This window comes from Callithrix jacchus, chromosome 13 (assembly GCF_049354715.1).
Source record: "Callithrix jacchus isolate 240 chromosome 13, calJac240_pri, whole genome shotgun sequence".
Lineage (NCBI taxonomy): Eukaryota > Metazoa > Chordata > Mammalia > Primates > Cebidae > Callithrix > Callithrix jacchus.
Genome location: NC_133514.1, coordinates 55,544,307 through 55,565,351, shown reverse-complemented (window position 1 = coordinate 55,565,351; position 21,045 = coordinate 55,544,307). Strand labels below are relative to the sequence as shown.

Sequence of the window (21,045 nt, the reverse complement as noted above, 5' to 3'; positions counted from 1 at the left end):
AATGAATGCTAGAATTGGTAATAAGTTTATGTTTCATTTACACATTAATAAGGTGTAATTAAATTTTCAAATATTAAAATAAAATGTTTACACTTTAAAAAATAACTTTAATTTCAGTGTTTATATTCATTGTCACAATTTGTATTTTGCATTTTAATTCTAGTAGATAACTTTAAATCATTTGAAAGAAAACTTTTAACAACTATAGGAAAGTAATGAAAGTAATTTTAATTTTCTGAAATAAAAGTAATTTACATTTGTGGTATAAGTACATATATTTTGTATGATTTGACTACATTAATCCTTTATTTATTTATTTAGAATCGAGATCTCATTCTTTACCCAGATGGAGTGTAGAGTGCACAGCTCTGCAACCTCAAACTCCGAGGCTCAATGATCCTCCAGCCTCAGCCTCCTCAGTAGGTGGGACTACAGGGATAAACCACCCTGCTTGACTATTTAAAAAATTGTTTTGTAATGACAGGATCTTGCCATGCTGTCCTAGCTGGTCTTGAAATCCTGGCCTCAAGTGATCCTCTGGTCTCTGCCTCCTGAGTTGCTGGGATTACAGCTGCAAGCCACCTCAGGCCTGAATACATGTATCTTTCAGATCAGTGTTGTTCAACAGTGCTTTCTATGATAACGGACTTGTTCTCTTTCCACGTTGTACAATACAGTAGCTCCAGCCACATGAAGCTACTGAATATCTGAAATGTAGCTAGTGCCACTGAGGAACAAAACACCAGAAATGCTGTTAGGTGTTACCAAACAGAACAGCAAAGCTGTAAATTATTGCTGTCAATAGAACACAAATTAAGTGAAAATCTTGATGATAATAGTGATTTTACTAAAATAAAGAGAAATATCAATTTTATATTATTACTTATCCATATAGCCTAACAAAGAAAATCTAGATATGTATAATGTCTGGTAGATATGCATAATTCAATTGCTGATATTTTGCTTTTTGCCATGTAAAATAGGTTTTCTTTTCTTTCAATTTGCTTGTTATATCTGTCAATGTAGGAAGATATATAGTAGTTTGCTAGCTTGATTAATAACTTTGAAATATTAGGCATACGGTAGTGGCTATGCATTTGTCTCTTGCCCAAACCTACCAATGTCAGGGGCTGACCTGATAGCACCCCTAACTCTGACTAGCCATTCTGCAAATGTCACTCTTGTCCCCAGTGAGTCAAGAGTGAAATGTGGTTAAAACTAAATCTCCACTGCTGAAAAAACAAGTCAAAGCAAATGTCCCACTGGGAGGATTCCTATAGCATCCCTTCCTTAGAGGAAGTCCAATCCATTCATTTCAGCAGAAGACTTCCATTTAGGCTCAAAGGCTGCTCTGACTAGTTACCTATAAGAGGGAGTAAACTAACAGTAGTTGTCATGAATTGAGAAGGCATTTGAAATGTGGATGGAAGGCTGCAAAGGGTAGAGTCAACTAAACATTGTAAAGACAAAGATTGAGAACAAGGATAATTGAAATTAAGCTTTAAGTAACTAATTGAAATTAAGCTTTAAGTAACAGGCAGAAGGGACAGGGTTTGTAGAGGTTACCAGGGAAGTCCAGTGGCAGCAGCAGTTGGGGTACTGGCAGGGATTTCTGCCTACTGCCTTAGTGGCAGGTCCAAAGTACAGCCCCTTCCTCTACATCCTGCTGCCCATCGTCCCTCCACCGGGGGATTGAGTTTCCCTTGCCCACAGTGGTAACCTGCTTATTAACACATCCTATATAGATGTCTGCTTTTATTTTCTCTGTCTTGCCGTCTTACTTCCTTGTAGTGCTTTCTGGGATCACTTCCACAATGCAAAAACACTTATACTTAAATCCTAACCTCCAGGTCTGTTTCTTATGGAGTCCAGCCTAAGACAACATCCAGCACTTAGCACAGTGCCTGACATACAATATTGTCTCAGTAGGTATTTGCTGAAAGAATTAATATACTTTGCAAACGAAATCCTACCCTAATATTAACTTCTTCACCTATTTTAAAGAAGTTACTCTGAAGCAATGTGATTAAATCAACTTTTATCCCCTTAGCTTCCACCTCTGTCTTCCCGTCAGCAGAAAACTCGATTGGAAAGCCTATTACTATTTTTTTTTTAAAAGCAAATATGAACTACAGTATGGAACACAAGTACATCAAAATGGAAAGCCCAGGTTGCAGATTTGACCATTCTCACTTGCTGATCTTGAAGACATTGCTTACTTCCTGAGACTTCAATGGTCATTTCACAGTAAAAGATAAGGCTCCACAAGCTCATAGTGGGGAGAACTGGCAGGACCTTACATATTAAGGTCATATTAAGAAGTCAATGATTAATATAGAGACTTTTTTTTTTTTTTTTTTGAGACAGAGTCTTGCTCTGTAGCCCAGGCTGGAGTGCAGTGGCATGATCTCGGTCGGCTCACTGCAACCTCTGCTTCCCCGTCCTGGTTCAAGCAATTCTCCTTCCTCAGCCTCCTGAGTAGCTGGAATTACAGGAACGCGCCACTCTGCCCAACTAATTTTTGTAGAGACGGGGTTCACCATGTTAGCCAGGCTGGTCTTGAACTCCTGATCTCGTGATCCGACTTCCTCGGCCTCTCAAAGTGTTGGGATTACAGGTGTGAGCCACCGCACCCGGCCAATACAGAGACTTTTAAAGAGCAGGTCTGGTAAGTATCTAGTAAGTGGAGTTCCTGAAATAAGAGGAATGTTGGTTGTTACACTAAAGGCAAAATCTTCTAGTCCCCGAATTTGCCTTGGGAGGAATGACAGCTGTATCTTTCTTGGTTCTGGTGTACACTGGAGACAGGGTCAACTTGAGTGTGGAATCCATTTATTTCTTACGTCTCTATAAGCACTAGAAGGCAGTGACCCGTCTTGTGGAAGAAGTGCAGAACTCCCTGGCGCCTCTGCATCACCGGTTTGCCTTCTTTTTTTTTTTTTTTAGACGGAGTTTCGCTCGTTACCCAGGCTGGAGTGCAATTGCGCGATCTCGGCTCACCGCAACCTCCGCCTCCTGGGTTCAGGCAATTCTCTTGCCTCAGCCTCCTGAGTAGCTGGGATTACAGGCACGCGCCACCATGCCCAGCTAATTTTTTGTATTTTTAGTAGAGACAGGGTTTCACCATGTTGACCAGGATAGTCTCGATTTCTTGACCTCGTGATCCACCCGCCTCGGCCTCCCAAAGTGCTGGGATTACAGGCGTGAGCCACCGCGCCCGGCCCGGTTTGCCTTCTAACCGGAATCATTGCTAGAACCCTGTCACTCGGTTACTTTGGTTCCTAATTTAGCCTCTTCCCAAGCCCTCTACTGCGTTCAGTTAGCAGGCCAGGAGCTTACAGCTGTCTGGTTGGTGCTGGCTCAATATGCTTATTCCCTAGAAGGCAAAAGCCTCCCTTACCAAAATTTACAATTAAAATAAAAAATTTACTCTTTGCTGAAGCATTGTAAGTTTTTTTATTCACTTAATAAAACAGTCATCTCAGACCCAAAATAGTAAAACTACAATATTTCAAGACATGACTTAATTCACTCTTCACTTTTCTTTCTCCCCGGTTTCCCAGCACTTTGCATCAGATACAGAAACCAAGGGTTATGGTGTGGTGTGACCGCAGCCTTCCGTGCACTGCCAGCGGCTGGCTCCAGGCCCACACGGGACGCCGAGGCATGATGAGGAGGCAGAACGGCAGAAGAGCGCCCTGCTTTCCGGGTGCCGGGGCGCGTGGCCAGCGGCGTGTACCCGGCGGGCCCGGCCGGGAGCGGGCTGGCGATCGCTGGATTCGGCGCTCCCGGCTCCCGCGCCATCTCCCGGCGCCCGCCAACTTCGCTCTGCCGGCGGCGCAGAGGAGCCCGCAGCGCTCCGGAGCCTCCGCGATCGCCTGGCTCGCTTTCCCCGGAGCAGCTGAGGAGGGCAGGCCCGACGACTCCGGAGGCAGCTGGCCCTGTGCAGTGACATCGCCGTCCGGAGCCGGGCTCGAAGCCGCCTGGCCGCGCCCGCGAGGTTGCAGGCCGCTGGTCCCGCCCCGCCGAGCTCACAAACTACTCGCGACTCGTGACCCGGGACAAACTTCTGGAGGCGGCGCAGCCCCTTCCACAGTCCCCAGAACCAGTCGCCAAAATAGAAGACGCGGCCGGGCCGAGGAGGTGGGTGGGGGGAGCACGGTGGCCGCCCGCTTCGGCGACAGCAGTGGCGGTGGCCACCGGGCCGCCCCCAGCCGAGCTCCCGGAGGCGCTGGGGCGCGGACCGGCGGGGCGCGGGAGCTCACGCCCTCTAGCGGGCGGCTGCGGCGCTGGGCGGCCGTGACGTGAGCGCTCCCTTCAGCCGGCCTGCCGGGCACCGCCAGTCAGTCCGGGAGCAAGAGCCCCGCGCGCAGCCGGCGCGGGCTCGGCCTTTGGCGCGCCGCCGCCCGTGGCTGGGCTCGGGGCTGCCTGTGGAGAGGCGGCGGGCGGAACGCGCTCGGCCACGGCCACCGCCACGGCCACGGTCACGACCACGGCTGGCAGCTCGGGTCCCGCGTCCCGGGCAGGGGAAGGCGAGAGGCGACGTGCTCAGCCGCCGGAACCGAGGGAAGATTTTGGCACCGCGGGCGCGCCCTCCGCTCCCTCTTACAGCGGCGCCAGACGCCGAGTGGGGCCAGGGACAGGGGAGAAGAACCCGGGACCCTGTGCCCGCGCCCCGGGAGCCGCCGGAGTTCGGACTTCTGCAACTGTTGGCACTTTGGGGGCTTCGCTCAGCGCTCTGCTGTTTACCCTTCTTTCCTGGCTGCCTCCGAACCAAAGCTCCCGGCCCCCTCCGCCCTCGCGCGCCCACCCACCGCCGCCGCGGAGCGGCCCGGCGCGCACTCAGCACCATGAAGAGACTTGGGACTTGCCTGGCGACTTTGGCCGGACTTCTGCTAACTGCGGCGGGCGAGACGTTCTCAGGTAAGCGGGGCCGCATCTGCCGCCCCCGAGGCGTGCCGGCTGGCTCGGGGCGCCTGGGACGCCGGCAGCTCCCTGGTGGGAGAACCCTAGGCTGGCGTCGAGCCCGGGCGGAGGGCGCGGCAGGCGGCACACCGCTTCTGCTCATGAGCCGGGCTCTGGGCTAAGGGCAGGAGGGGCGGGCAGGCGCCGAGTCTTCGGGCGGACGGAGCGGGCCGACCCTAGAAGGCGAGCTCCCTAGCCGGGACCGCCAGCTCGGACCCCGTCCCTCCGCGGCCTGGGATAGTGCTCAAGGTTGGGCGGCTGCCACTCCGAGTCCCTGGCCGGCTGCAAAAAGAACAGCAAAAAACTTTGCTTAAAGTTCCCAGTTGCAGTCGCCGGGCCGCCTGGCGTAGTCCCCGCCGACCTCGAGCAGTGCCGGGGCCCAAGCCACTGGTGTTCGGCTGCACCCGCAGCGATCGCTGAGACCTGGCGGCAGCTCCGGCGGTGGCGATCTCCCAGTGCTCTGCCCTTCTTGTCGCCCCCTGCCCAGCGCAGCTGGCGACCTCCGTAGGTCCCAGCGGCCGCGCAGCGTCTGCAGAGGCCTGGCGTGAGTTCCTCGCGGGTCCCAGTGGGAGGGCTCCGCGGCCGCGGAGAGAGCGGGCAGGTCCCCAGGCCCCGGCCGCCGGGGTCCTGCGCCCCGCCGGGCTCCCTCTCCCCACCCTCAGCCCCCTAGCGGAGCGCTGCGGCCAGCGGTAACTTGTTCACCCAGCCCGGCTGTCCGAGGATCCCAGGTGGAAAGGAGAGGCACTGGCGGTGTGCGAGCGAGTGTGCCTGTACACGAGCGCGGGGGCGTTGTAAGCCCAGAGGAGCCCCTCATGGAGAAGATCTGTGGATCCGTGTCGGGGGTCCGGCTTGGGGCCGAACCCAGCAAGCTGTTACAGGGGTTTACAACCTTCAGGATCGCTTTTAATACCTGGGATTAACAGACGTGGATGGACCGCAAATGCTGGCTCATGTGTGCACACTTTTCTAGTGTTTATTAGATTAGTTTCATTAAGGTACACATGTAGTGTGGGCTGTGAGCTTGCTCTTTGGCCTGAAACTTAGTGTTTGCAAAATAGGTCTCTGTGCTGGGGAACAAGTGAGTTGAATGAGTAAGTTGGGCTTTTTAAGAATTTGATTAAGGGGATTTTAGTTAACAGTAAAGAGAATATTGTAACAGTAAAAACCTTTGGTCCTCTGGTACGTGGAAACCTTTTTATTTTCTTGGAGTACAGGACCATTGACTGGTGGAGCTCTGGACTCACAGGCACATTAGTTGTGTCTCCTGTGTTGCTGATCTGCAGGATCCTTGATCACAGTTGGCCTCAGAGAGGGAATGGAACTTGTAGGTTTTGAAATCCAAACCATTAACTTCAATACAGAAATATCCTTTCTTCAAGTTTTGTGTTTCCCTAACTGCCTGGTAATTGCACATGCTCCAGAGGTTTTAATGCAATGATGCACTGTCGTCTGATTATAAAACTGATACAGAATTTGGTCTGCGTTGTTACTAGTGAATAATAGAGTAGCACTCGCCAATTTGAGAGCCTTGTAACTCATTAATATTTTAGAAGCCAAGTATGAGCGCCCTGGTGATGGTTTTCTCTTTATTAAGATCCATAACTCCCTGCCTGAGATTTGTTTAAAGTTAAGCTGTGTCAAATATCATTTGGATGGATTTTTAAATTGTGTGCAAGGAGATGGAAACAAATATTTTTGTAACTTACTTAAACCATGGGTTCCTCATCACCAAAAAGTATTTCAGCCTCAGTTGTACTGATCCATGTCCTTGTTAAGGCTGATTGGGATGTAAATGATCAGTCAAGCCAAAATAGACTTCTACCAAAATTTAGCCTGATTTTTCATTTGGAAGAAATATATCTATTTGAGTTAATACCATTAAGTGAAATGCGTTTTCGTTTCTATTTGGAAAGCCAGAGTCATCCTGGCATGTTAGTAGGTAAAGGGCAGCATCCAAGCCATGCCTCAGAAACGTTGAACTTTAAAAAATGTGAAGTTGAATTAGCAGGGTGTGTGGTGGTGTGTGCCTTGTAGTCCCAGCTACTCTAGAGGCGGAAGCAGTAGGATTGCTTGAGCCCAGGAGCTCCAGGTTGCAGTGAGCTATGATCGCACCACTGCATTCCGTTCTGGGTGACAAAGTGAGACTGTTTCATCAAAAAAATAAGTGAAAGGTGAAGTTGGCAAATTTCATATGTTCAAGTATCAGATATGTTTCACTTCATAATGTTTTTTGTTCCTGTCCATATTGCTTTTAGGGATTACAGGTGTGAATCAGGTTGTGTGTGGTTTTTTGTTTGTTTTTCGTATGTTGAGAAAGTTAATTCTGAATGCTAGGAGTGGCATTGACACATTTCTTTTTTATGTTTTCTTCCAGAAATTGTAGTAATTAGCTGCTTTTCACTTGACATGGGGATACATTTTAGAGACCAAAGAGCTAGATTGTAAGCTCTTTGAGGGCAAAGCCAATTTTCATTTTCTTCTGGCTTTCTCATAGATCCTTAGATTTCACAGGCATTACTATTTGTTGAATAAATCACTAATGTGAATGCTGATCATTTGCACATGTTCAAATAGTTTGTGAATGGACCAATATATAATAAAATGGAGGGAGAAAAGTGATTGTTAAAAGTTAGAATTGGCTTGCCTTTTCCACAACGGGTTCTCTTTAGGCCTCCCAATGGACTAATCATGAGGGTTTATATATATAATCAGCCAAGGGATTTTATATAACTCAGGTATCGTCTACATGAGGCACTCTGCCCTTTGCCTTCTGCAGTGCTCTCCTGTCCTCTTTTGGAATGGGTTTGGAATTAAGATTGCTAATTAAGCATTTCTGAAGGTGTACTACATGTGATTTGGATACCAGACACCAGAAATAGAATGCTAAACGTACTGGCAAAGAACTAGGATTTGGGCCTGTGATGACTTTGCGTACTATAAGAATTTCATTAAACAATTTTTTTTTTTTTTGAGACAGAGTCTTGCTGTGTCACCAGGCTGGAGTACAGTGGTGTGATCTAAGCTCATTGCAACTTCTGCCTCCTGGATTCAAACAATTATCCTACCTCAGCCTTCGGAGTAGCTGGGAGTACAGGCACATGCCACCACACCCAGCTAATTATTGTATTTTTAATAGAGACAGGGTTTTACCATGTTCGCCAGGATAGTCTCATTCTTGACCTCATGATCCTCCCACCTTGGCATCCCAAAGTGCTGGGATTACAGGCTGAGCCACCATGCCTGGCCTAAAAAAAATTATTTTTTATTGTTAAAGTTTCTAATTTGTTAGGCAAAATGGTAGAGGTTCACTTAGTATCTTCTTGGTCTTTAGTGTTCACCAAAAGTAACTGGTAAGGTGGTACCTAAGTAAGACATGAGGAAGAAAGTTAAATCATTTTACTTTTGTTAGAAATTGTCTTTTGTATGATGAGGAGCCAATGAGTTGGCAAGTTATTCCTCTTTGACCCAATTTCTTAAAAGCCAAGTTGCAACATATATAATACGATGAAGTGTTTAGTTCTACCTTATAATGGTTTTGATGTGTTAAGTTCTGCCAAGTAAGCTTTGGTTTGCAGAAATAGAAATACAAGCTTAGCTCTTTGTTTCAGCTACAGTAGTAGTTGAAATGTATTAAACCTTAACTTGTGATTAGGGACTCTTGTGGAAAAATTAATTTTTTAAAATAATATTTTAAGGATGTTTGTGGGAAAACTGCTGAAATCTAAATAAAGCCTGTAATTTAGTAGTGTGTTACCAATGTTAATTTCTTAGTTTAAATTCTGCTCTCTTTATGTAAGTTGTTAACATTAGGGGAAGCTGGGTGAAGGGTGTACTTACACACTTTGTATTGTTTTGCAAGTCTTCTATAAATCTGAAATTATTTCAACATACAGAATTTTAAAGCACCCTTTACAAAGAGTGGTAATAGATTTGTTTAGCAGTTAGGTTTTTTTTTTCATATTACTGTAGTCATAGTATTTTACATTTTCAAGATGCTTTCGCTAGACCGATAATTGATATGAGGAAAATACTTCAAATTTAAATCAGTGAGCATGAAAGAAATATGCCAAGAAATTACTATAACATTCTTAGTGTTATGTATATGTAAAGAAGAATTGCTTGAGCATAATAAATTGTTCCTATCTAGAAAATGATAGGTTTTAGTCTCTCATGTTTTCAAAGGGTTATCTTTACAGATTTAAGAAAATAATCTACTGACATATAGTGATATATGGATAGGTGTGTATATAATTTGGGTAATTCAAAATGAATTTTCTTTAATGAAAAAATGATTTGAATTATGTCTTTAGATTATATATATTCTATATAAATGAAGCATAGCCTAGCCTTTAGATTTAGTAAAAGTTGGTTTCAGAACTTAAGTAATTCTGTAAAAATTCTAAGAAAGTCAATAGCTTTATTTAAATTTTTCTTAATTCTCTAAGGATTGTAATACATTCTAGGAATTGTCAGGCTATATACAGTATATTTTGATAGAGGAACTATGTATTACATTAAGTATTGTTTTCTTTCCATTTTTGTTTTAGATTTTATTAAGTTTTTGAGAATGAGCATGTATTATCTAAATACCCCAAGGCTTAGTTTTCATTTAGGGAATCAGGCATTTTAATGAGTTTTATGCTTTTCAACAGTGAAACATTTTTCTTCGGGGTGATGTCCACCATGCATTTTACTTTAATTCTCAGATTCTTCTCTTTAAAAACCAACTTTCCTACAGTTTCACTTTTTAGTGTGCTTACTACCTTTAAGAATATAAACATGCATGTTAATAGGCTTATTTTATAAATGAGGGAAGGTTTAATTATTAATGTCTTTCCAACTCACAAATGCAACATTTTAAAGAGGTACAAAATATTGTAAATCTTCCATTATAAGAGGATGTTGCTTCTTTGCTTCCTAAAATACCGTGGTGGTTTTCAGTTTAGTCATCAGAAAGCCTGAGTTTACACTGTAGCTCTGAAAAACCCAGCAGAGAAAAATAAGTTGGGCTGCCTTGGGTGGGGAGGAGGAAAGATTTAGTCACCAATCTTCCTAGTCTGTAGTGCCCCCAACATTGGTGTGGCAGCTGGCAAGACCAGTGCATAATTAAGGGGCTGAGAGTATGTGAGAGAAAAACACAAAAACAGGATGAGAAGTGTTCTGTACTCAGGTGTGGGATGTGACAAGCTCCAGAGATCCTAGCAAGGGAGGGTCATTCCCCTTATGACCTCTTTACTGTGAAGGAGAAACACACGGAAAGTTGAGGGGGTGCCATGAAGAGTGGCAGTTGTGCAGGATCTGACATCTTGCCTCAGTGATATTAGCTGGCTCTGGGGAGGGCCTGGGAAACTGCACCAGTGTTGATGGTGAGCTAGGTTTAAATCTGTGTTTCTTGAAACCTGCTGTCCACGAGGAGCGTTTGGAGTCCTCCTTTCAAAGGCTACTTCCTGGGGCTCAGCTGTGGTGATTCTGATGTCCAGGACAGGGGTCTCCCAGCATCCCTGGGTGGTCACGATTTGTAACCACACTTGAAGAAACGTTGTCCTGAAAGAGGACTTTTTAAAGTGTTGTCCTTGAGCCAGCAGCATCAGCATTACTTTCAAAGTTGTTAGACTTAAAACCTTCTGGTCCTGAATGTACAACCCTGGGGATGAGGCCCAGCAATCTGTGTTAGAACAAGCCCTCCATGGGATTCTGATGTGGCCTGGAATTGGAGAACCCTTGTTCTAAAAGAACTGAGATCCTCAGGCTGCCCTATCAGACTCCCTTGATGAGCTGAAAGAGAACTGGGGGTAAAAAGATTACATTCATTCATTACTGCTTAGCCTTTTGATTAATATGATTAGTACTACCAACATGGTGATGTGATTGCGCTGTCTCTGGCCAGACACTGGGGAAGAGACTGGATCCAGCCAGTTGTAAAACTCAAATGAATAAAGAAGTTTCCTATATTTTTACTTACCACAATGTCACAATTAAGTTTTGTTGTAATGGTTAGGCATTGGAAATTTCCCTGGGTTGATACTTCATGTAGGAGATATTTGTTGGCTTGTCATAAGAAGTATGTAGCCCTGTGTGCTTATTAGACTAAAAGTACTTATTAATAATGCTTATTGAAATATTTAATTCAAGTAAATATTTATTGAGCAGTTATGTTTGTAAGACCCCTTTGTGGATGGTAATGGAAAAAGATAAAGAAGATATAATGACTATACTTTGAAAAGTTATTCATGTATTAAAAGTTTCAAAATCTAAAATGGAAACGGAATTTCTCAGGAGAGAACTGGAAGTTAATAGATGTTAAGATTTGGAATTCTAATGTGAAAATGTGAAACTTTGCCTTCGGAAATAAACTCATCTTCCAAATAGAAAATAAAGGTTTTCCTTGGACATTTATTTAAAGTACCGACAATGTGTATCCTAAAATTGAGCCTAATATTTCTCTGAACCCCCAAAGACAACCATTGCATCTCTGTCATTTAACACTCCAGGTAAATAAAAGTAATCATGAGGTCTTTTAATAGATTGATCCTGAAGGCTTTGTAGCCGGCCTTTCTGAGAAACAGCTGAAGAGTGCTTCCCTGGTGCTCCTGCTGTGATCCACAGCTGATCACTAGGTGTAGCTGCGGTCCCTAAACCCACCTGCCTGAGCCAAGCAAGGCCCATCCCCATCCACAGAGGCCTTCCTGGACAGCTCAAGAAAGGCACGAGAGTGGACTTTCATCCACTTACATGTGTATCTATAACTCTTTATTGTAAAATTGAATTCTTTAGTGGAAGTTGTAGTTCTGTGGCCTGTTGAAATTCAGCATTGACCCAGAGACAACTTTAGATTCCCCTGCTACGGTCTTACTCATTTTTTTCTCTTCTTTTTCTTCTGTGTCATATGTTGCTGCTAGTCTACATGTAGTGGTGGAATTGGAAGAAGTAGTATATATTTGCCAACTAAGTAAGGATTCATGTTAACCTTTGGGGCCTTCTTGTAGTAGACCAGAAAAAGCAGTGGCCTGGGTGGCTCTGTGTAGGTGTGTAACATCTTTAGGAAGTGGCTTGTCTGTACTTTTCTTACATCTGCAAGAAATGAATTCCACAGCATTGAGGGTTTAGGTATGTAATTCAAGAAGTCATGAAAATCTGCCTGGAAATCTGATTCAGCCATTTTTCCTGCTGAAAACTCAGAAGACTAATGAATCATCAAAAACTTTATACAAAACTTAAGTGTTGGGCCTTGGGTTGCAAGTCAGGGCAGGGTGGAGAATCTGAAGAAGGCTGTGTGGCTTCCTTTCGAAATGGGGCCAGTAGGGGTTGGAAATGGCCTTGCAGGCTAAAAGAGTAAGGATTGCAGGAGAGATGAATGAGAGGAGAGGAGTCAGAGACTTTTCAAAACTGATGAGGTTTTAGCATCTCCCTCTGAAGAAAAGGCCACTGTTTAACAGAATGATTTATTTCAACAAGTACCAGACAAAGCAGAAGCAAAGCATTTACTCTTTATGGGCTACAAAGCATAAAAGCTTATAGAGCATCAGTTTTTCAGATGGGTGAATATTCATTTTATTCTCTCTTTCTCTTCAGTATGCAGAAAGCAGATTTATTGCATATAGTGAGAACAGTGCATATTAGTGTGGGTTACTCTGGGAGTCCGGGGCCCCATTACTTCTCCCGGGCTTCCAGCTATGGAATCAAAATGGGCTCAAAGGTAGGCCTTGACAGAGGGTGAGAAGGAGTTGGACCACACCCTTTGTATAGTCTTTGTGTGTGTGTGTGTGTGTGTGTGTGTGTGTGTGTGTGTGTGTGTTTTCTCTGAAGGAGTCTTGCTCTGTCATCCAGGCTGGAGTGCAGTGGCAGGATCACTGATTATGGCTCATTAAATGAGCTTCGACTTCCTGGGCTCAAGCAGTCCTCCCACCTCAGCCTCTTGAATAGCTGGGATCATAGGCCCGAGCCACCCTGTGCGGCTAATTAAAAAAAATTGATAGAGATGGGGTCTTGGTACATTGCCAGGCTGGTCTTAAACTCCTGGACTCAAGCAGTCTTTTTGGCTTAGCCTCCTATCTCAGCCACTGTGCCTGGCCCAGTCTGTTTTTGATGGATACTATTTGTTCTTTCTTCTCAGTTTGAGTAGCCTGAGGTACTTTACATCATGTAATCAGCACATGCTTAAAATGGACTTAAAATGGACTCAGGGTGATATTCCATCTGGATATACAATTATAAAATGGTTTAAAGGATTCCTTCTAAAATACTCATGATGTACAAAACCAAATTACTTAAAAATTTTAGCTTGTAGTAGTTACTCATTAAGTATTTGTTGAATGAATGAAGAAACAATTGAACGAAGTTTCCTTGGAGAAGGAAAAAAAATCAAATTATTATGCTTAAGGCTGTTTTCTTCCTACATCCTGTCAAGTTTGACTTTAAGTATCTCAAATAACCTTAACAATAGAATCAGACTGTGTGTTTTGTGCCTGGTGCTATTAGCAATTTATAGGTGTGTAGAGACCCAGTTGCTAAATTTAAAGGACAAAGTGTGTTACCTTTTGTTAATTAAATATATAAAAGTAAGACTGTAGTTTTATCGTGTATAATAAAAATTTATAAATCAGTTATTGCTATAAAGTAGCATTTTGATATAATACTGATCACTAAAAAATGAAATTTACTATGCAGCAGATTTATCATGACTGTGCTCTAGGGGGATTTGATTTAGTCACTGGTATATTAAAAGAACCTGGTATAACCAGAAAGAAGATTCCATGACAGGGAATAATATATATTATCTCTGCTGCCTTTTATTTCTGATATAGAATGAAATGAATTATACCTACACAGAGCTCAGACTGCATCTTGATAACATCAGTCTCATCCTCATTACAGTAGGCATGTTCTTGTTCCTTTTCATTCAGCCGTAGCCTACTCTCAAGTGATAAAACTTAATAAAAAGAGGCTACTTTGACAACAACCTCATAAACTGTGTTTCCAACTTCCTCAACTTCTGAAATCTTGAGCACTGAATGTAGTGTAAAATTTCCACAATGAGTCAGGTCATTGGTTCCCATTGGCATTGTTCTCTCTGTGTGTGAGGGAGGTTCTCCCTCGTCTCTCTGTCAGTCATCGTTTTCATCACATATATGGGACTTTTTAAAGGGTCTCTGCTTTTCTCTTTGACCTTGCTCAGAGAGGGACAGGACACAGTGGGAGTCTGAGGCTGTGACATCAGCCATGGGGGTCCCTGAGCTGTGGAAAGAAGGGCAGTAGTAACCTCTGGTCACATCAAGTCTTCCTGGAGTTGAGTTCTCCTTCTAACTCTGAGTAGCCATGAGGTCTTGGGCATGTTATTTCATTTTAAAAATACCCTGCCAGGAGGAGGAGGAAGAGGATGATTATTACTATTTTTGGAGAGAGTCTCACTCTGTCACCTAGCCTGGAGCACAAGTAGCATGATCTCTAGCTCACTGCAGCCTTGAATTCCGGGACTCAAGCAGTCCTCCCACCTCAGCCTCCTGAGTAGTAGGGAGCATAGGTGCATCACCATACCTGGCTAATTTTTTTTTTTTTTTTTTGAGACAGAGGTCTTGCTTTGTTGCCCAGGCTGGTTTCAAAACTCCTGGGTTCAAGTGATCCTCTCACCTCAGCCTCCCAAAGTGTTAGGATTACAGGCGTGAGCTGTTACGCCCAGTCCTCTTGCAGGATTATTATAAAGACTAAATCAGAGAACCAGTGCTGTGATTTAGGGGCCCCTGGGGTGACAGGGCTTCATGTGTAATTAATGCTCAAGATAAGAAGGGTTCATCAGTCTGTTCCCCCATCCTCATGCAGATTACAGATTTAAGCATAGGAACCTTGCACTTTCATAAGTGAAAAAGGGTTGAATAATGGCAATTTCATGTGGTTCACACATTCCCTTTCTGTGTCCAAGGCTTTGATAGTTGTGGTGCTGGGAGGTTGTATACGTGACATAGAAGTATGTATATGTGGTTATATATGTATAGCTTTTATAAACAGGATCAACATTATGTTTTAAAAGAAAAAAGTTCCCTGAAATTAGCAAAATAATCACCTCAGAATTGGCAACATGAAAAGCCAGCATTGCTCAGTGCCGACAGTGGATGCTGGAGACCTGCATTACAGTCACCTGAAGCACTTGTTAAAAATGCATATTCCTGGTCTCACCAGACCTACAGAGTCAGAAACTGGTAAAGAAATACCTCGTATGATTTTCATCCTCATTAAAGTTGAAGAACTCCTGGAATAAGAGTAACAATGACTCAGACCCTGTCTTTGTACAGAATTTATCACGTCTTCTCTGAGGAGTGTTAAGAAAGCATCTGAGGATTACTATTAATAAATGAATTTTTGCATACCAAACTGTAATTGGCCAGAGAGCATTTCTTTTATAAAGCAGAGGCTTTTGGCATCAGAAGAGAAAATGAGTTATGAAACAAAGCACATTTTAGAAATTTGTCTGCTTTGTATCTGTCTTGCAAGTTGGTGACCTCTAGTAAATGTGGCATCAGTCTGAAACTTTTAGAATATAGTGAAAGAACAGGGCTGGGCATGGTGGTGTATGCTTGTAATATCAGCACTTTGGGACGCCAAGGCAGGTGGATCACCTGAGGTCAGGAGTTCAAGACCAGTCTGGCCAACATGGTGAAACCCCATCTCTACTAAAAATATTAAAAAATTAGCTGGGCATGGTGGTGGATGCCTGTAATCCCAGGTACTTGGGAGGCTGAAGCAAGAGAATTGCTTGAACTCAGGAGATGGAGGTTGCAGTGAGCCAACATGGTGCCACCACATTCCAGCCTGGGCGACAGAGTTGAGCCTCTGTCTCAAAAAAAAAAAAAAAAAAAAAAAAGAATAAAGACATTTTGGAGTAATCAGAACACAGATGATTTTAGATCTCTAAATTTGCAGATTTGAGCTGCATTTTGAGATGACTCATTCAGGGAAGATCATGAGACAAGATGATCTGCAAAGTATTTTGGGAAGATTATTTTCCAGCACATGGTCCTTTACTTTATGTTCATTGAAACATATGAACACTGTGGAATAATTTGTCTTAGGTGCCCCATAAGCATGGACCAAAAGCTTGGTGCTTTGCTTGTAGTAGTTTAAAAAAGTCTCACAAACCTCAAAATGGACATATTAGTCTGTTAAAGCACTTGAAATTTCTACTAGCTTATCATTTTGGCCAAGGAAGAACGGTCCTTGTCAAAATGTAGTCTCTAGGAGAGGTGGCTCATTAAGTTATCTTAAATATGACATCTCTAACTAGCTGTCACCCCGATAAGTTGACATCTTTAGATTCTCCCTTGTAGAATGACATTTGATTCAAGGATCTCTCCAGTCTCTTAAAGAGTATGAGGATTGTCATCAGCTTATATCTTAGTTCAAATTAGTTTGTCAGATAGCACAGCATAAGAGAAGAAGACTTGGATCATTGGGTCATTTTTGATAGGTGAGCATGGAAGACATGTCTAGAACATTGGGTCCCATCCGAGAGAATGCCTGATACAGCAATGTGGTTGCCTGCTAACAAGAAGTGGGTATTGAAGGTCTGTCTGCAAGATTTTAGATGACTTGAACATTTGCTATAGGCTTCATCTGCTAAGCTATGCTCTTAGTATAAGTGAAGTTCACTCTTTCTCTCTGTACTTGACACTGTAGCTACCATTCACAAGTGACACCAAAGGCTCTGCAGCAACTAGACTGTTAAGGCCTGTGGCTTTCTTCTTAGATATTGACAACATAGATAAGCCTTACTTAAGGGGCTTTAGCACTGATAGTCATAAGTGATAACCGTATATTGAGCACTAAGTATGTGCTATGTACTGTGCTGAGAGGGATGATATTCTCAAACTTACTGCCACCCATTTATGAATAAAAGCTTGGCTGAGTGAGAGAATCGACAGAGACTTTGGAAGGTAAAGTTGTCCCCATTCCCAACCAGGTCATTTGAACATGGGTACATGTCATATTATGTCTCCCTCCCCATACATACACAGAGTAGTGTTTTCCTGATTTATGCTTTGCTTTGCTGCCATCCTCCTGTATTGAAGTGTGCTCTAAGAAAAAGCATTTCAAATGTAGTGTTGTGGCTGTTAGGAAGATATTAAGTGACGTTGTACTATGTCATATAAAATCTCTATGATGACCTTCTGGAGAGATTTCTTTCTGGTTCAGGGAAAGGTGTGATTCTTCTGTGCAGTTAGTTTCTTCTCGTGGACACAGTGAGTAATATAACCCATCAAGTTTCTTTTTTCTGTTGGCTGTTAGAAAGCCAGATTCAAACACATGTTTTGTAGTATTAGAACTTTTATATCGAACTGACAACCTCAGTCAAAGCTGGCCTACATCAAACAGGGAATTTGTTGACTCTTGTAACATACAATAGAGAAGGCCAAAGGTGGGCATGGGATTCCAAGTCTTCCTTGCTAAGCATCTTTTCTCTCTATGTGATGTTTCCAAGCAGTTACAGGCTGAATCCCTCCAGCTCCAAGCCTAGTGGAAAGAGAGATTTATTTCCCCATGGTACAAATCACTTCTGTGATTGGTCTCCAAGAAAAAAATAGATTCTGTTACCGGTTGAAGAGTGGATAGTTGCTGGACAGAAAGCAGACTGCCAGAGCATTCATCTGTGCAGTCTATCCTCATTTTTGGCTTTTTTTGCTGGCCTGATTCTTAGTCTTCTCTTCACCTTTCTCATGTCATTTTAATGTATTTTGCTGTATTTTATATATCATAATAATGCATTAAATCCTTTTGGGTGGTGGCAGAAAATAAATGAGTTTCAAATCTCATCATTTGAGTCAGTGCTCCAAAGGTACCTTTCATGTGTGCACGTTTTATTTACTTTTTTTTTTTTTTTTTTTGCGACAAGATCTTGCTCTGTCACCCAGGCTAGAATGCAGTGGTACGATTATAGTTCACTGTAGCCTTGACTTCTCAGGCTCAAGTGATCCTCCTACCGCATCTTCCAGAGCAGCCAGGACTCTAAAGCAGCATGCAGCACTATTCCTTGCTTCTTTACAAAAATTTTTTTAAGAGATGGCTTCTCATTATGTTGCTCAGGCTAGTCTCAAACTCATGACCTCAAGCCATCCTCCTGCCTCAGCCTCCCAAAGTGTTGGGATTATAGGCATGGGACACCCCACCTGGTATCAAATTTATTTTTTTTAAAGCATCAAAATATTTTAACTAAGCAAAATTTTTCATAGGTAGAAATGCATAAAAATCTTTTGGTTAAACAAAGTTTTATGTGAACATATTTTTAAAAAGGCTATTCAAATTGGCAAACAAGGTATATTGGTTAGCTATTGCTGTGCAACAAAGTGACTTAAAACAACCACCATTTACTATTCTTCATGTTCTCTAGGTGCCTCTGCTGACCTAAGGTGGGCTTGGTATACTTCATGTGTGTGTCTCTCCTCAGTGATCTTGGCTGAGCTTTCTTGAAATGTTGTTGTTGTCCTGTAGGCTAGTCTAGGATGTCCTCAACTGGGACAGTTGGACTCTTCTTCATGTAATCACTTGTTCCAAAGAGAGAGCAGAAGTGAACCAAGACCTCTCGGCTAATGCTTGGGAAGAGTACCTTGTCACATCCACCTCTTCTCCTGGCCAAAGCCAGTTACAAGGCCAGCCTACAATCAAGGGTGGGGAAATAGTCCTCACTTCATGGTATGTGAGGCTGCAGAGCCTACAATCAAGGGTGGGGAAATAGTCCTCACTTCATGGTATGTGAGGCTGCAGAGCTGCATGATAAAGTATACGATTACAAAAAGAGGTGGGAAATTGGGACCTATACAGGGGTCTACTAGGACCCTGCACATATGTCCTAAGTGGGTCAGCTTTCCAGAATAGTTGGGAAATCATGGGCAGCATGAGAAAAAAAGTTTAGAGTTGACAGAACCGCACTTAAGGGCCAACACTACCACTTACTGTCATCTGAAAGGTGAAGTTGTTAACTTTGGCAAACTCACTTCCTTATCTGCAAATAGAGTCAATTGGTGGCATTTTCATTCATGGGTTTGCTTCAGAGATCAAATAATATGACTTTTTTCAATCCTCGTGTCCCTGGGTGAGTTCTGAAGGTTATAATAGCCTCATTAAACTTGAGTTCTCAACCTGGCTGTGCCATTTTCTAGCTGTGAGAGTCACATAGCTTCTCTAGTCCTTCATCTATGAAAAGGGGATGAATTCTACTTCCCTGGTTATCCTGTGTAATGCACAGTGCCCAGTCCAGAATAGCTGCTGTTATTGTTGGAGTCCTATGACTGCAGAATAGCCTTGGGCAATAACCTTGCCGTGTATTTTTCCCTTATGTCTACAAACCCCAAAGGGTATGGTTTTCCCAACCCTAGTTTTTCTTCCATTTGTGGCCTCGATTCATAAATTGCTGCCATTTCTCCTGGTTTCCTGGAAGTAAGGGAAAAGGAAATGTGACAGTTGCATGCCACATAGGTGGTAGGTTCTTCACATATCATCTATATACTTCCCCAGTATAATCCTATGAGGTGAGGATGACAGCAGTGGTATTTTAGGGTTTATGGAAGTGAGGCCTCAATACATTTCAAGTTGTCCCATGGACAGTGGCTACAGCTGATTTTAGATTCCAAAGTGCTTGTTTCCCCCTGGCTCTTGGGCCCAAAGTCTGTTTTCTTGTCTCTCCTGTTGTGTTCAAAGCACATGTTATAATTTTCAAGTGTGGCTTAAGTATTTGGGTATAGTTTCTCATTTTGATGTTAAAACAATTTTGAAATTGGCACAGCCCAGAAGTGCAGTGTACTTACTGCTATTTTACAGCCCTCTGAAATAGTAAATTAAAAGGAAAAATACTTAGCTTCCTAGTAACTTGACTGAAATTAATTGGTTAGAGAATTACTCATATTTTTCTTGAGCAGAGGAGGGCAGAATGTTGTCTTTTCTGTGGCTACATATCTCATAGATAGAAATGTGTTTTTGTAATTTCTTGTGTTTTCCATCTGAATATCTGATTAATGTGAAAGGTGCAAAATCCTTTGTAAATCTCTTGTCTGTATGCCTTAGTGGTCTTAGGGGGAAAATGCCACTAAGGTCAGCAATAATTTATTTTAAGACCTTTCACTTCAAGTGGAGGTGGTAAGCCTTGGGAGACTGATGTTAATCACCTTCTTTAGAACAAATTGCATTGCCTTTTGAGGTTTGGCAAAGTAAAGAAAACATGTAGATCTGTATTTGAAGGATTTAAAATAATCCAGTGAGTAGAGTCTTACTGTATTCACCATGGGAAAGAACTGTTTGGTATATGGTACTCTACAGTGGTTACGTACTTTGCTTATTTATTTGACACATTCTTACAGTGTCATTAGGGAGAATTATATCAAAATAAATGGCATTAACAGAAGTCGAATAAGTGAATATCAAGAGAATATTAGCATATTTCAGAGTGACTTTAAAAAATTATGCAATTATGAGTTTAGACATTTTATCAAAATGATTTATGAAGTGATGGTCATTGTCAAGAGCTGCAAGCTTATAAGTAAATACTGATTTCAGAAAGATTCCTGGTCAGATAGAGATAAAAAGAAGTGTTTGTCAATTGTTAGGGATGAGACAGGCCTCAGGACTGGGGTTTAGGAGATCTGAGCTCTCATGTCTGGTTCTGCTGCCATACAGCATGTGATTGGGGTCATGTCTCTTCATAGTGACTCAAGGCCCAGAAAAGTAAAATTGATACTATAATAACACTTTTTGACTACCTAAAATAAATATGAAGATCAGTTGAAATAATTTTAAAAATTGCTTCTTAGCTATAGAGTACTGGCTACATGTGCCCTGCCTTGGCTGTGCTTTTTTGCTTAGGGTTTCAGCTTCCCGTCATCACACATGCTTCTCATTCTGCCCCTTCCAGTGTCTTCTGAGGCTAGCTTTTCGTTAACAACAAGAAGCCACCAGTCATCAGGTGGTTGTTCTTTATTTCTTTAAAAGTGAGAAACTGCAGTTGTGTTGGCATTATTTTCTCTTGCATTTTTCTGAATGCATTCTGTTTATTACATTTGGGCAGCCCTCTACCCTAAGATTATTTTCTCATGCCTCAGTTTT

The 21,045-nt window shown here is 42.9% G+C and overlaps 1 protein-coding gene across 13 annotated transcripts in view; it reads left to right on the top strand.

Moving 5' to 3' along the window:
* The first annotated feature begins 4,341 nt into the window (after window positions 1-4,341).
* PTPRM (protein tyrosine phosphatase receptor type M) overlaps window positions 4,342-21,045 on the top strand; it is an 866,690-nt gene continuing 849,986 nt past the window's right edge. For 12 of the 13 annotated variants that reach the window (XM_054243977.2, XM_078347758.1, XM_002757062.6 and 9 more), the window contains exon 1: window positions 4,342-4,923. In XM_054243977.2, the coding sequence (XP_054099952.2) occupies window positions 4,851-4,923 (73 nt within the window). In that variant the 5' untranslated portion in view covers window positions 4,342-4,850. Of the gene's footprint in view, window positions 4,924-5,286; window positions 5,510-21,045 lie in introns of those variants that run through there. The other variant, XM_054243976.2, reaches the window with a different exon arrangement.